Consider the following 13,322-nt stretch of genomic DNA (forward strand, 5'->3'; position numbering starts at 1 on the left):
ATTACACGTATAATTTGTGTATTTATCTATTAAGATTAAACATGAGATATTTTTGGGAAGTATTTTCTTCCAATGGGTGATTGATATTACTAACACGGAGTATTATTTGGCAGTGTAGGACGAATTGAAGTATCATACTAATGAATAATTTTGTACAAAATTTAACGTACAAATATTTCCACGTACGTAGCATTTACACCGACCAAACATATAGGAAGTAGTATATAATAAAGACAATGAGCTACCAATAAATGAATTCTTCCCTATCATGTCAATTTTGCAATTAATGCCGTTGATTTTCAAGATTCATCATATCTTGCGCTACACCAATTCAAATGAAGTATGAAGATGCGGAAACGAGTGAAATGCTAAGGACTTTGATTAATATTTTATATAGGAGTACTACTTTATTAGTATTATATTTTTTTTTGACCGAAAAAATACTCTTACCACCAAAATAATGAATTAACGAACCAGACATTACATTATGAGAATTTCAAAAATAATTTAAACTAGTTAAAAAAAACTGAGGGGCACTCGTGACGACGACAAAAGACCTGAATTCTTGCTTTAGCAGTCTCAATTATTTTTATGCATTCCTTTTGTAAAAATGATATAATAAATAGTTAAAGTGGAGAAATGGTAGAATAAGAGAAAGAATAATATAGATAAGATTTTTTTTAATATTATCATCTCTCTCATTTTACCATTTATTCACTTTAACTATTTATTATTATTTTTATAAAAGGCGTGGGTAAATGTAACTTAGGGCACCCGCAACGCGTGCCGCCGGCGTTCCGCGTGCCGTTCCGCCGTAACGGTTTCGCCGCGGAACGCGTTGCGGCGCACCGTTCCGCTCCCATTCCGTTCCGCGTGCCGAAGGCACGGAACGCGGCACGGCTTGTGCCGCCACGCGCTCGGGCGACGTGGCGCTCCCCGCTTCGTGCGTGCTTCCCACTCGCCGGCCCGCGAGTGGGACACGTCAGCGATGACGCAATAATTAATTTTTTTAAAAAAAATATATTTTTATAAAATTTTTTTTTTAAACGGTCATATTACCGTTTTTTTAACTTTTTTTTAATTTTTTTAATTTTTATTTTTATTTTCTTATTCTATAAATACACCTAATTTATTACATTTCACACACAACTACACATCTACTCTTCCTAAACCAACATCAATTCCTCTCCAATTTTCTATTTCAATCTCCTTCACAAAATGTCCGGCGACGGGAATTACGGCGGTGGCGGCTCCGGTGGGTGGGATCTCAACGCGTTCGGCGATTGGGAGACCATGTACAACACACTAGGTGGTTCCGGGTCGTCGACGCCGGGCACCCAGGGGTCGGCGACGCCGGGTGGGTACCAACCACCCACTTTCGATGTGGATGCCTACGCTCGACCACCCGGCTCGCGGCTTTCTCAGGGTTTGTCCCAGATTCGGGAGGATATCCCCGTAGAACCCACCCAGGGAGGAAGCCGAGGCGGTGGAAGCTCTAGGGCTGCGTCTGAGGCACCCGAGGAGGAGGAGGAGGAGGAACTGGAGGATCTGGGCCGGCATCCGTACAACAACGAAGAAACTAAGGCGGTGTACACCGCCTGGCTCACCGTCTCGTACGATCCCATCGTCGGGAACCAACAAGCCGCCAAGTGCTTCTGGGAAAAGGTCCGTGATGTCTACCACCAGACTAAGCCGAAAGGGGCCCGGAAGCGCAAATATACAATGCTCCGTGCTCACTTTGGCCGAGTCGACGCACAGGTCAAAAAATTTTGCGGCATCTACGCGGCCGAAGCGGCGAACTACCAAAGCGGAGCTTCGGGCGCCGACATTCTGAGAGCGGCTTTGCGCGTCTTCTACCAGGACACCGGCCTACAGTTCAAATATGTTGATATTTGGCAGCTCGTCAAGGACGAGGAAAGGTGGGCCGGCGGTGTCCGCTCGAGCTCGGGCTCAACCTCAAAGCGCACGAAGCACACGGCGAGCGGCCGCTACTCGTCTGGTGACACCGGTGAGGCCAGCGAGGGTACACCGCAGGTGTTTGGGGGTACGGGGGATCCAATGCCCGACGAATACGGGGTATCCAGCCGTGGGCGCCGTTGGCCGCAAGGGACGAAGGCGGCGAAGACGGCTAGAGCGAGGAAGGGCCGAGGCGAATCAAGCCAGTCGGCCTAGGGATCGGGCTCGCGGGGAGGCTCGGACACACTTATGGTGGCGTACATGACCGCCACAACGGCGGACACTTCCCGCTTCTCGTACGCCCAATTCACGGCCTGGTGGAACGGAATTGTGTATATGGCATCACAACTTGGCCTTCCGACTCGCCCTCAACCTCGACCGCCTCCGGAGGATGATTCGCCGGCGGAGTAGTTTTTTTATTTTCCCACGTTTAATTGTGTGTTTTTTATTTTGTGTTTTTTATGTTTTTAGGATTTTAATTGTGTGCTTTTTTATTTTTTTTAAGTTTAAGTTGAATTTTTTTTTAATGTTGTGTGTTTTTTAATAAAGTGTGTTTGTTTTTTATTAAAGTGTGTTTATTTAAATTGAATTGGGTTGGAAATAAAAAAAATGAAATTGAATGAATAGTAATTTAAGGAATGGTTAAGGAACGAAGGGTTGCAGGTTTCGTTCCTTAGTTAAGGAATGGAGTAAAAAAGTACAGTGGGGCCCTCAAATAGTGGTTTAAGGAACGGTATAGGAACTGTATAGGAACAGCGTTGTGGATGGCCTTAGACTACTAAAGTGATACGGAGGCAGCATGTGATGAAGGTACTACTACAGAATTGGTGATTGAGTACAACACAATCAATCAAATCTGCTGCATATTAATTAGGGAAGAATAGCTGATTTGAGTTTTGATGACCAATTGAATTCACTGTAGTATTAAGTACTCTTTCCAACTTTTCTATTCTCTCTTTCTTTCATTAATTATTTCAATTTATTATTTTCGTCCATCCATAACTAATTGTCATTTTTAACTTTTTATGGGAGTATATAATAGACTCTACATTTTATTAAATTTTATCTTACACATATTTTATTACTATAAAATTAACAGTATATAAAAATAGAATTTATAGTAAACTATTTTTTTCTACTAAATTTTAGTTTTACATTTCTTAAACTGAACTAGTCAAGCAGATGGAGTTTTGTTTTGTTGCTAAGATTAAATATAGTAGGAGTAGTAATGAACTCATTATCTATTTCAACTCTTCAGAAAACAACTATTCTGTGGGTCCCGCTGTGACTGCCACTTCAATTTTCAACGCCTGTATAATTTAAGTTCTTTGTTTTCATATTGCCATCAAATCATATGAGAGACGGAAAAAATATACTCCGATGAAAGCTTTTTCTTAATTATTTTTCTCATTTTCACACAAATTGAGTGTTTTTTTAAATATTCAAATATAATGGAATTATTTTTATTTTAAATAAACATTTTCCTTCTTCTATTTAATATATTTATTATAAGTATCTTTTTTCATATCTATTAAAAAGAAATGTCATTAAAAATGAAACGTTTTCCTTTTTGGTCTATCCCATTAAAAATGAAACGTTTCCAAAAATGGAAACAATACTCTCTCTACTTTTTCTTCTCTCTTACTTTACTATCTCTTCATTAACTCACAAAACAACACTACATAAAATCTTGTGCCGAAAAGCAAATGTTGCATATTTAATAGGACGGGGGAGTAATGGAGACGGGGAGTAAACTTATTTTATGATTGTTCAGATTATAGTATTTTCTACGTATAGGGTATGGCTTTTCATGTGTAGTATTAGAGCACCCGCAACGCGGGCCGCGGGCATTCTGCTACGGTTTCGTTCCGAAATGTGTAGTATTAGAGCACCCGCAACGCGGGCCGCGGGCATTCCGCGTTTCGTTCATTCGGAACGAAACCGTAGCGGAACGCGTTACGGCGCTGCGTTTCATCGCGGTTCCGTTCCCATGCCGTCCCGGGTGCCGTCGGCACGAGACGCGGCACGGTCTGTGCCGCCATTTGTTTTTTTTTAATTCAAATTTAATAAAAAAAAATTGCAACGGTATTGTTACCGTTTTTTTTTTGCCGTTATTTATTTATTTATTTATTTATTTTTAATTTATTTACTCTATAAATACTCCTGTTTAATACTCATTTCACTCACAAACACACTTCTATTCCTCTCAAATCCTCTCTATTTCCACCCCAATTTTCATCTCAAATCAACTCTGTTTTTCTTCTCCCAAATTTAATCAAACTAATGGATCCTTTTGAACAAATGCGTCAAATATTAGAACAATCACTTGAAGAAGATCGACGACGGGAGGAGGAAGAAGCCGCGCCGCCCCAACGACGCTCCCGTACGTACATCCATCGTACTTTGGCAGCACGATTGTCAGTTCCTGCTCGACCTTCACGAAACAGTGCACGGATTCGCCGGGATGCTCGGCAGCGTCGATTGCATGCACTAGCAATGGAAGAATTGCCCGGTAGCGTGGAAGAGGTCCTACACGAGCGGCCACAAAGGCACTCACCCAACCGTTATACTCGAGGCCGTTGCCGACTACCGCCTTTGGATCTGGCACGCGTACTTCGGGGTTCCCGGGTCGAACAACGACGTAAACGTGCTCCACCAGTCCGACCTCTTGACCGAAGTTTTGGATGGTAAAGCGTCGACCATCAACTTCGTCGCCAACAACCGGCTTTATAAAATGGGGTACTATCTCGCCGATGGCATCTACCCGAAGTGGCCTACCTTCGTGAAGACGTCCAGTGGGTCTGCGAACCCAAAGCAGGCTCTTTTTGCGCAGAAGCAGGAGGCCGCTCGCAAGGATATGGAGAGGGCGTTCGGGGTTCTCCAAGCGCGCTTCAACATCATCAAAGCCCCGGCTCGTACGTGGTTCATGGAGAACATGGTCGACATCATGTATACGTGCATAATCTTGCACAACATGATTGTCCAAGACGAAGGACGCGAGGCGGGAAATTGGTTCAACCCCGAATCCCCCGGAAGCTCAACCGCAAGTAGTCCGCCTCGAAGTGGAGCGCATCCGTCTATACAAGAACAGTTATCTATTCGTGCAAGGACACGCGACTCTAGCGCACACACCCAACTCCAACAGGATCTAATTGAGCACATTTGGGCAAACTTTGGCGGATGAAATTATTAAAATTGTGTACTTTTATTTTTTTAGGATTTTAATTGTGTGTTTTTTATTTTTTTAAGTTTAAGTTGTAACTTTGTTTTAATGTTGTGTGTTTTTTAATAAAGTGTGTTTGTTTTTTATTAAAGTGTGTTTGTTTTAATTGAATTGAGTTGGAAATAAAAATAAAAAATGAAATTGAATGAATAGTAATTTAAGGCACGGCTAAGGAACGGAGGGTTGCAGGTTCCGTTCCTTAGTTAAGGAATGGAGTAAAAAAGTACAGTGGGGCCCCGCAAATAGTAGTTTAAGGAACGGTTTAGGAACGGTATAGGAACAGCGTTGTGGATGGCCTTAAAACGTGTAAATAAAATAAGAGCATTCGCTAAAAATTGAGAAAAATAAAAGTAAAATAAAAATAAAAGTTGGATTCAGCGGTAGATAAAGACAGCGGATTTGCGGTAAGTTTAATGGTTTTCATTTTTTAAGGCTTTTGCTACTGACATGGTCTCATTTTCTTTTTAATGGCCCCCGGTAAAATAGGATTAAAATTTGAATTTCGAAATATTACAACGTAATTAATTATGCACCACTAATAAAATAATTACAGATAGTTTTTTACTAATTATTTAAACGTGCTACTAGCACTTTTAGGAATCTTTTGATAAATAATTCATGTGTGGGCATACAACACTCGCCACTTTAATAGAAAACGTAGTGAAAATAGAATTCTTAACATGAATAAGAAAGGATTGCATCTCATTGACTAATTTCTAACACTATTACATACTACTCTTTATAAAGAGTTACTCCTACTAACTTGCCAACAATTTCTGCTAACTTCTTCAATTTATTGTCTTTGTCAAAATATCAGTCAATTAATCTTTAGATCGAATAAATAGACTCCACTACACCAGCTTTAATCTTCTTTTTGATAAATTATTTATCCATTTTGACATGCTTGGTTAAATAATAAAAGCTCAAAACAAACAACATTATACTAATGTAGAAATAATTATCATCGTGAACTCTATTCAAAGGAGCAGTTTATGAAAGTTAATCTGGAAAATGCTCAACTCATCCATTATACATCTCCTGCTAAATTATAATGATTCTAGTTCTCCTGCATCGTGCTACTTCATATATAACCAATAAATTTACACCAAAAAGAGAGAAAAAAAAAACATACAGATAAATCATCTAAGGCATCTTTCAAAATGTCATGCTGTTTCATCTTCTCTATTACCAGGTTACAAAAGGCATAAGACAAAGAAAACCAGTGGTATAGTCATAGGGACACTTACTTCTACCTTAACGACAGATCGCCACAGATTCTAATCGTGCAGAGGAGCTTACACAGACGGGAAATACTTGTTCAAGTTGAAGGGGAGGGAGTAGAATTCCTCACTTCTCATGTCGGTCTTGTAAGAGCGGAACTTGTCCCACCAGTGCTTGCCCCTGTCTTTCCTTACCTCGCGGTCCCTGTGCAGGGTGTTGTCCAAGAAGTACGCCAGTATGCCCGCCACGAAAGCTTCAGATGAGAAGGGCACGTTGATAATGTCGTTGAACTGAAAAAAAAGAAAGGATCAGTCAAAATGAGGGAAATGCCAATAGGTGCTAGCAGCCTGTTCTAAAAAGAAACATAAGTTTTAAGTGAAGCTGATACCCATCTGCCTGAGGTGTGAACGGGGCCGAATCCCTGTATAGCTGTGTACTCGTTGAAGTATTGGGGGATCGAGAAGCCCAGGAAGATAGAGAAGCCTAAGATGAATTTTGTCCGGAAACTGTTGAGGTTGCAGAACTGGAGGAAACTCACACCAACCGCACCTGTGTTCATTTCATAGTCAAAATCTAAGTTATCTCATGGATTAAATATGAGAGAATGAGCTTGAGGGAGTGTACACACCAACGTATGCGAAGAAGAGGCAGTACAGAGCAGCCACAATAGGTGCTGGAATCGAAGCAAAGACAGCTCCGAATTTCCCTGAGAAGAAAAAGATAATTGTGGTTGATTAAGGTCTAGATTGTCATGGGGAAGAGTTAAGATTCATCACCACTAATAAGAAGTATTTTTACCAAGAACAGAAAAGAAAATCATGAATCCAGCAGATATCTGCACCACTCTTCGACTCCCAACACGTGTCAGTGCTAATAGGCCAGCATTCTCACTACATAGATATAGAGAGAAGCAGTAAAGTGTTATGGCTAAATCAATTAAGATATAAAAAAAAGAGATATGCATAAATCGATTAACCGAGTCTTACATAGATACGGATGATCCATTGCCAGTTCCAAATACTCCAGATAACAAGATAGCAATACCCTGTATAAAAAAGGAAAATATTGTTTCTAGATAAGAATGGTACAGCAGAAGTAATTTGACAGTAAACTCTCCCTCTCTCTCTCTCTCTCTCTCTCACACACACACACACACAAAAGCAAGATTTTGTCAAGAGAAACAAGTGCCCAAGGAGTTGGCAGTAAGATGCCATATATACCTGCCAGCCAACACCACGGCTTAGAATTGATGGGGGGATAGCAGTTGCACTTGCATATCTGGCTGCAGCAATGAAGCCACCAGTCGACTGCATTTAACATTGTAAACATGAAGTTATCTAACACAACGTTTGTAGTCACAAAATCAGTAAAAGACAACTTCACATGTGGGCAAGAAATTTATAGCATATAGTCCAACATACAGGGATCTCCAACCCACATAATCTGAAGGAAAGTAACACACAGAAACAAGAGCGAAACGGGCCAAAAACAAACCTCTACAAGAGCAACAAAAGCAGCCATCATCATGGCAAAGGCTTCACCAGCATCAAATGATGGAGCTCCCCACTGGAAAGGATAAGGAACTCTTATCCTGCATGTGCAAGCCCACAATAGTGAGATGCCATTGCTACACTTAATTAATTACTACTCTCATGTAGCTTCTTTCATAATCATAAAGACATCCGCTAAACTCATTCAATTAGAAACTCTGGAATAAATTTATCATTTGACCACGTTGCCACTAAAATCTTACTTAGTACTAGTATTTACTATTTTTAAAGATGAGATGAAAGACAGGACAATATCAATTTATTAGTAAACAATACAAACTTGGGTGTCTATTTCTATGTATTTTTGGAAGGATCTCTTTCCATTTATCAATGCCCATTACTTTTTCCCAAATTATCTTTTCACCTCTCTTCTCTTCTCTGTATCTCGTTCGCTGGCCACCCTCTTTCTACCTCCCCATCCATCCCATCTGCTGCACAAACTACAGTCTTTCGTTTATCTTTCTCACTTAGTCCTATAGTTTCTCTCCCACCCCGAAACCCCAATCATATCATTCTCATTACATTATTTCTTTTAGAGAGCTGGATGCAAAAATGTAATAGGAAGGCACTAGTGCCAACTGCCAAGAATAACCACGGCTTACCATGGAGCAGCATCAATAAGTCCTGCACGATCAGTTCTGCAGCTTGTCTGGGTCTTTGGTGATTTTCCATTATAAGCCCCCCCTACAGTAAGTAGATGGGCATAAATCCATATAATTACCACCGAGAACAAAACGGCAAAGCGGTCAAGGATATCTTTTCCTGGTTTGACGAAGTGGACCAAATACTGCATGAACAATAAGATTGATTTTACCGAGTGCATAGTCACGGATTAGTGCAATAATAAACTCATGTGGACAACAAAATTAACTGGTCTTCCAAACTTTACCTGAGAAAAGACAACTATAACAATGAGCATTGGCAGCCCAATCTCAACGCATTTGGCAACCTAAGTAGACCAAGGAAAAATATCAAATTCAAGACTGAAAGGGGATATATCACATAGCACTGGATGCAAGCACTATCAGAGCATCTTTAAATAAGATGAAAATCAGCTCTGTGTGTGTGTGGGGGGGGGGGAAGAGAGAGAATGTGCACGGAATTGCACGCACCCCAGGAAAACCAAACTCGTAGAGCCCAAAACCAGCAAGAGCAACCAGAGGAACAGATGAGAGTGGACTCAGAAATCTGGATTACAGATAAATAATAAAGTAATGGTTCAGTAACAATATAACATTAGCACAATTAAATTCAGGGTAAGCATGTACTACTATATTAACTTAACAGATTCAGGTTAGTGCCAGTTAGAAATAATTTTTTGATATCAATGAAAATTCCATATACAACAGTTCAGCTGAGGATAAACAATATGTAGTGAAAGTTAATTAGTGTTATTAACTTGTACAAGAACCTCATTTCCCCACCCCAAAAAAGAAGAAAATGAAATCATGTCCCACAAAAGGAGATAAGAAAGGGCTTATGGACTGAAGTAAAAATGGACATGGTCTTAAAGATATTCCAGCCAAGCAGTCAAGCTGCTTCGACTATAAAGTTGATATTAAACACTTCAAACCATGGACAAACCATGCAGAATATATGATAAAGGCATTGCACCTTGCAACGTTACGCCATAGACCACTGAAACCTAGCACGATTTGAATGGTTGACGCAACAATAAGTGCACCTTGGGTTGCCCGCATGACCTTCTTGAATCTCTGCATGTCCAATTAGTGTTAACTACACATTAGGATAAAAGCTGCTAGAAGTAAAAAGAAATTTGCACGTCATTAGCTGCTAGAACACAAGACTCAGTAGTCAATGCATCTTCAGAAGATCAAAGGGTACAACAGAAACAGAATCAAGAAAACGAACCGATACAGGATCAGGGTCATTCCATCTACCAGACAGGATAATTGAGATTGTGGGTGCGACGAAGGTGTATGAACCTCCAATTACAACAGGTAATCTGGTGCCAAACCACGTTTGTAACAGCGTATTCAACCCCGCAACGAACAGTAGCGTCTGAATAACTTTTGCTTTCTCCTCCTGACAGAAGCCGAGTTTATCCAGATTTCAAACAGAACCGTAATGCAGTAAGTATAACTGGCTATGATCTTAAAAATGCCTCACATTTCCTCCACCCATTTGGGGAACCAGGACAGTTGGTATGATGACCGTCGTGCCTAGCATCACCAGATAATGTTGGAACCCAAGAAGGATCGCCTCCGCTACAAAACATCAACCACACAGAGTCAGAAAATTTTGCAGCCCATACCCATGAGTTCATGCACAGAAAATACACCAGGTAGTTGCAGGAATATAAGTTATTTCGTACTGATACATCTTAATTCTTAAATGATGATTATCTTCGAGATATTAGACAATCTTATGCCAAAATAATTAGGGTGTATCCTACACCGCTGTGTAACCAGTAACACCAAAAGTGCTAGACAAGTTGCAGAGTACACAATCAAGAATAGCATAAGTCACCATCAATAGTGAACTGCATGTGAGATGCAGCACAAGCTGCACAGCCATAAAAGCACTCTGAACTTCAAATTTTTAAAGGAAAGATATTTAATATGGCAGTATACCAACTAGTAAGTACAAACATTGGTAAGCAAATGAATAAGATCCCACCACAACAAATATATAGATTTACTATACAATTGCAAGAGAATCAGTATTAAGGAAATGAAAGGGTAAAGTAAGAACTTAAGCATCTCAAAAAGTAAGCTAATGTATTTTTTATTTGTAAAGGAAAGGAATCACAGAATCAGAATTTATTTTATGCTAGTTGACCACACAAGAATCAATCAACACAGAAGCAGATATAATAAGTGTTGGAATAACTGGTTCCACGCAATATTCTGCAAACACTTTCTACCAAAACCCAGAAAACAATAGAATTAAAGAATATACACAGGCATAAAGTATAAGAAATGGACTCAATCAAAACACAAACATTTCTTCAAGCTAAACGATAAAAGCATGACTATAGGGCTACAAGTCCCCAACCAACCATACTAAATTTAAAAACAGATGATGCTAAGACGATGACAAAAATAGCAAATTAATCAGATACTGACGCCATGGGGGTGGACTTGTAATGCAGTAAGAAACTTTAGGGAGCTGATCTTTGGGCGGGTGCGGGGCCGGCTCGTCGGCCTTCGGTGGTGGACCTCCTCCTGCCATTTTCTTGAATACCAGCAGAAAAAGGGGTTAATACAAATTTAACAAAAAACAGCAAACGCAAAAGTCCCAAATCTGTAAATAGCGCAAATCAAAATAACCTTCAAGAGTGTTGCAAAATAGTTAAAAATTGTTTCTGGGAAGCACCCAGAAGCTAGAAATGTAACATTCAAGATAAGTAAAGGGAAAACCTCACAACAAAAAGCCACCCACCTCTTTGAGCTAAGAGTAGCTAGATAGCGCAAAAAATAGGGAATAAGAAGCTGTAACAGAGGAAAGGTGTGATGAGAACGTTGTATATCTATTAAGGAAGTGTCATTACTGCAAGAGAATCAGTATTCTAAACAGGATAAAAGCAGCAAAAAAGAGGGGAGAGAAAAGAGAGGCACCTAAATAGTTAAACTTTTCAAGAAGCAAAATCAAGTGAGGGTAATTGCAGTGAGGCAATGTCAATAAATCAATCGACCCCACCTCAAGAAAATGTTTGAGCACAAGTAAAGAAAATGGAAAAAAAAAAAGCAGAGAATGCTTGAGAGAAAGAAAAAAAGTAGGGAAAAGAGAGGAAAATGTGAGGAAAAGAGACACCTGCCCCAAGCAAAAGCTTGTACTGTAAAATCCTGTTTTTCTTTCTCTCTACCCTTCTCTCTCTGAAAAAGGAATTTGTGAAAATCAAATATGGTTGTTTAGTGCATTGATTAATGTTTTTGTTTTTATTTACTTATGCTTTTTAATAGAGTAGTGTTTAATAAACTTTGATAAAAAAAAATTATAAAGACAACTTAGTAAATATCAGGTATTCTAATCTGAATTAGATTCATTACATGAAAATTGTTTTTATGCTAATTAAATAGTGACAAGATTTAATTAATGTGCAACTTCAGATTACTCTTTCAAATTTCTCCCACAACCTTAATGAGTGAAACTAGTAAACAATTCACACTACCAGTTTTTTTTAAGTTGGTCTCCCATAGCGAGGGCAACGTACTTTAGTTTAATTATTATTAATATAATTTCGTTTGATTTCATTTAATTTAAATTAATTTAATATACTTATATTATGAGAGAGAACTCATGGAGGGAGTGGAAAGAGCTCGTCTCAGTTCTACTCAAATTTGAACTTCTCTCTATTGGAATCGTAAGCCCGGTCAAAGGACTTTAACCAATAATATTTCCTACGAGACATTTAATTTTGTAAAATTAAATAATATAACGTCGATCTACGTTCGGACTAGATGGTCGTGGTATATTCATTTTTTTTCTCAAATTCGATTCCTGGTGAGTGAGAAATAATGGATTAAAGTTGCGCAAAATTGCGAGCTAATTAAATAAATTATCAGAGAACTCATGGGATTAATTAAAAGTTAATTATCTCACATTGAAAGTAACAAGCTTATTAAACAAGTATTTAATAAGTAGGATTATTACATGTAATAATTCTAGTGGACTAAGGTGGGCTATAGAGCCTACACGCGCGCCCCGCCGCCCGCCCCGCCGCGAGCCCGTGTCCGTGTCTGTGTCGCCCGTGCCCTTGGATCCAAGATCTTGGCTATTGGTCTTTGGGTGGTCTAGTTCTTTTTAGAGCACCCACGTTTCCACGTCAGCGAGCCAAGCGGGATGACACCTCGTCAATATGACACGGTAAAACCTACATGGCTGACACGTGATGAAGTCCACGTCGTGAACGAACCTAAACGCGCAGCGTGTCCCGATACGTTCGTCCAGGGTCAGCCTCTCCAGGTCTCGTAACGGTTTGTAACGGTCGGCGGTTACAGTCATCATGGCTGGTTGACCCCTGCAGTGGACTGAGCCTATAAATAGACTAGTCATTCCATGCATCTCTACACCAATTCACAAGCATACACAGCATAAGCTCTCTCCCTCTCTGCATTGTCTTTTCTGTCGAAGTTTTGCTCTCTCCTCCATCCAGTTCGCTGGAGCTCTGCTGATAGCAGTGCTGCTTCATCAGAGACGAAAGCCGTTTTATCTTTGGGGACGACACGTCAATCCGAGAGCACTACCGGGGCGTATCTCGTCCTCCTCGACCCGGCTTATTTCCTCCTTTACGGTTTACTATTTCGATTTCTACTTTGTAATTTCGTTTCAGTTGTTCTTTTGTATTCCTTCTTTTGGGTTGTATCACGCCTGATTTTATCTCTTGTAATCCAAAAACCAACACTCTC

At 39.9% G+C, this 13,322-nt stretch overlaps 1 protein-coding gene across 2 annotated transcripts; it reads right to left on the minus strand.

Annotated features, from left to right (window-relative positions):
* Positions 1-6,134: 6,134 nt before the first annotated feature.
* LOC121808633 (nucleobase-ascorbate transporter 6-like) lies at positions 6,135-11,684 on the minus strand. 2 transcript variants are annotated; one of them, XM_042209216.1, is made up of 16 exons: positions 11,532-11,684; positions 11,356-11,405; positions 11,040-11,148; positions 10,081-10,178; positions 9,823-9,996; positions 9,565-9,665; positions 9,063-9,138; positions 8,840-8,899; positions 8,553-8,737; positions 7,895-7,991; positions 7,621-7,707; positions 7,387-7,445; positions 7,199-7,290; positions 7,029-7,106; positions 6,789-6,949; positions 6,135-6,690 (listed from the first exon to the last, which is right to left on the minus strand). In XM_042209216.1, the coding sequence occupies exons 3-16, from the start codon at positions 11,143-11,145 to the stop codon at positions 6,475-6,477; spliced, it is 1,590 nt and encodes a 529-aa protein (XP_042065150.1). In that variant the 5' UTR covers positions 11,146-11,148; positions 11,356-11,405; positions 11,532-11,684; the 3' UTR covers positions 6,135-6,474. The 2 variants fall into 2 exon arrangements, with proteins under 2 accessions (XP_042065150.1, XP_042065151.1); XM_042209217.1 differs by lacking the exons at positions 11,040-11,148; positions 11,356-11,405; positions 11,532-11,684 and adding an exon at positions 10,441-10,474.
* Between the last annotated feature and the right edge of the window lie 1,638 nt (positions 11,685-13,322).

This window comes from Salvia splendens, chromosome 6 (assembly GCF_004379255.2).
Source record: "Salvia splendens isolate huo1 chromosome 6, SspV2, whole genome shotgun sequence".
Lineage (NCBI taxonomy): Eukaryota > Viridiplantae > Streptophyta > Magnoliopsida > Lamiales > Lamiaceae > Salvia > Salvia splendens.

Bases quoted from the DNA above. Each gene is read 5' to 3' on its own strand.
- LOC121808633 (XM_042209216.1), bottom strand. From the start codon at position 11,145: ATGGCAGGAGGAGGTCCACCACCGAAGGCCGACGAGCCGGCCCCGCAC. The intron at 7,708-7,894 runs GTTTGTTTTTGG...TGTTAAATGCAG, and splicing joins CTTTTGTTGCTCTTGTAGAG to TCGACTGGTGGCTTCATTGC. The intron at 7,446-7,620 runs GTATATATGGCA...TTTTTTATACAG, and splicing joins GCCGTGGTGTTGGCTGGCAG to GGTATTGCTATCTTGTTATC.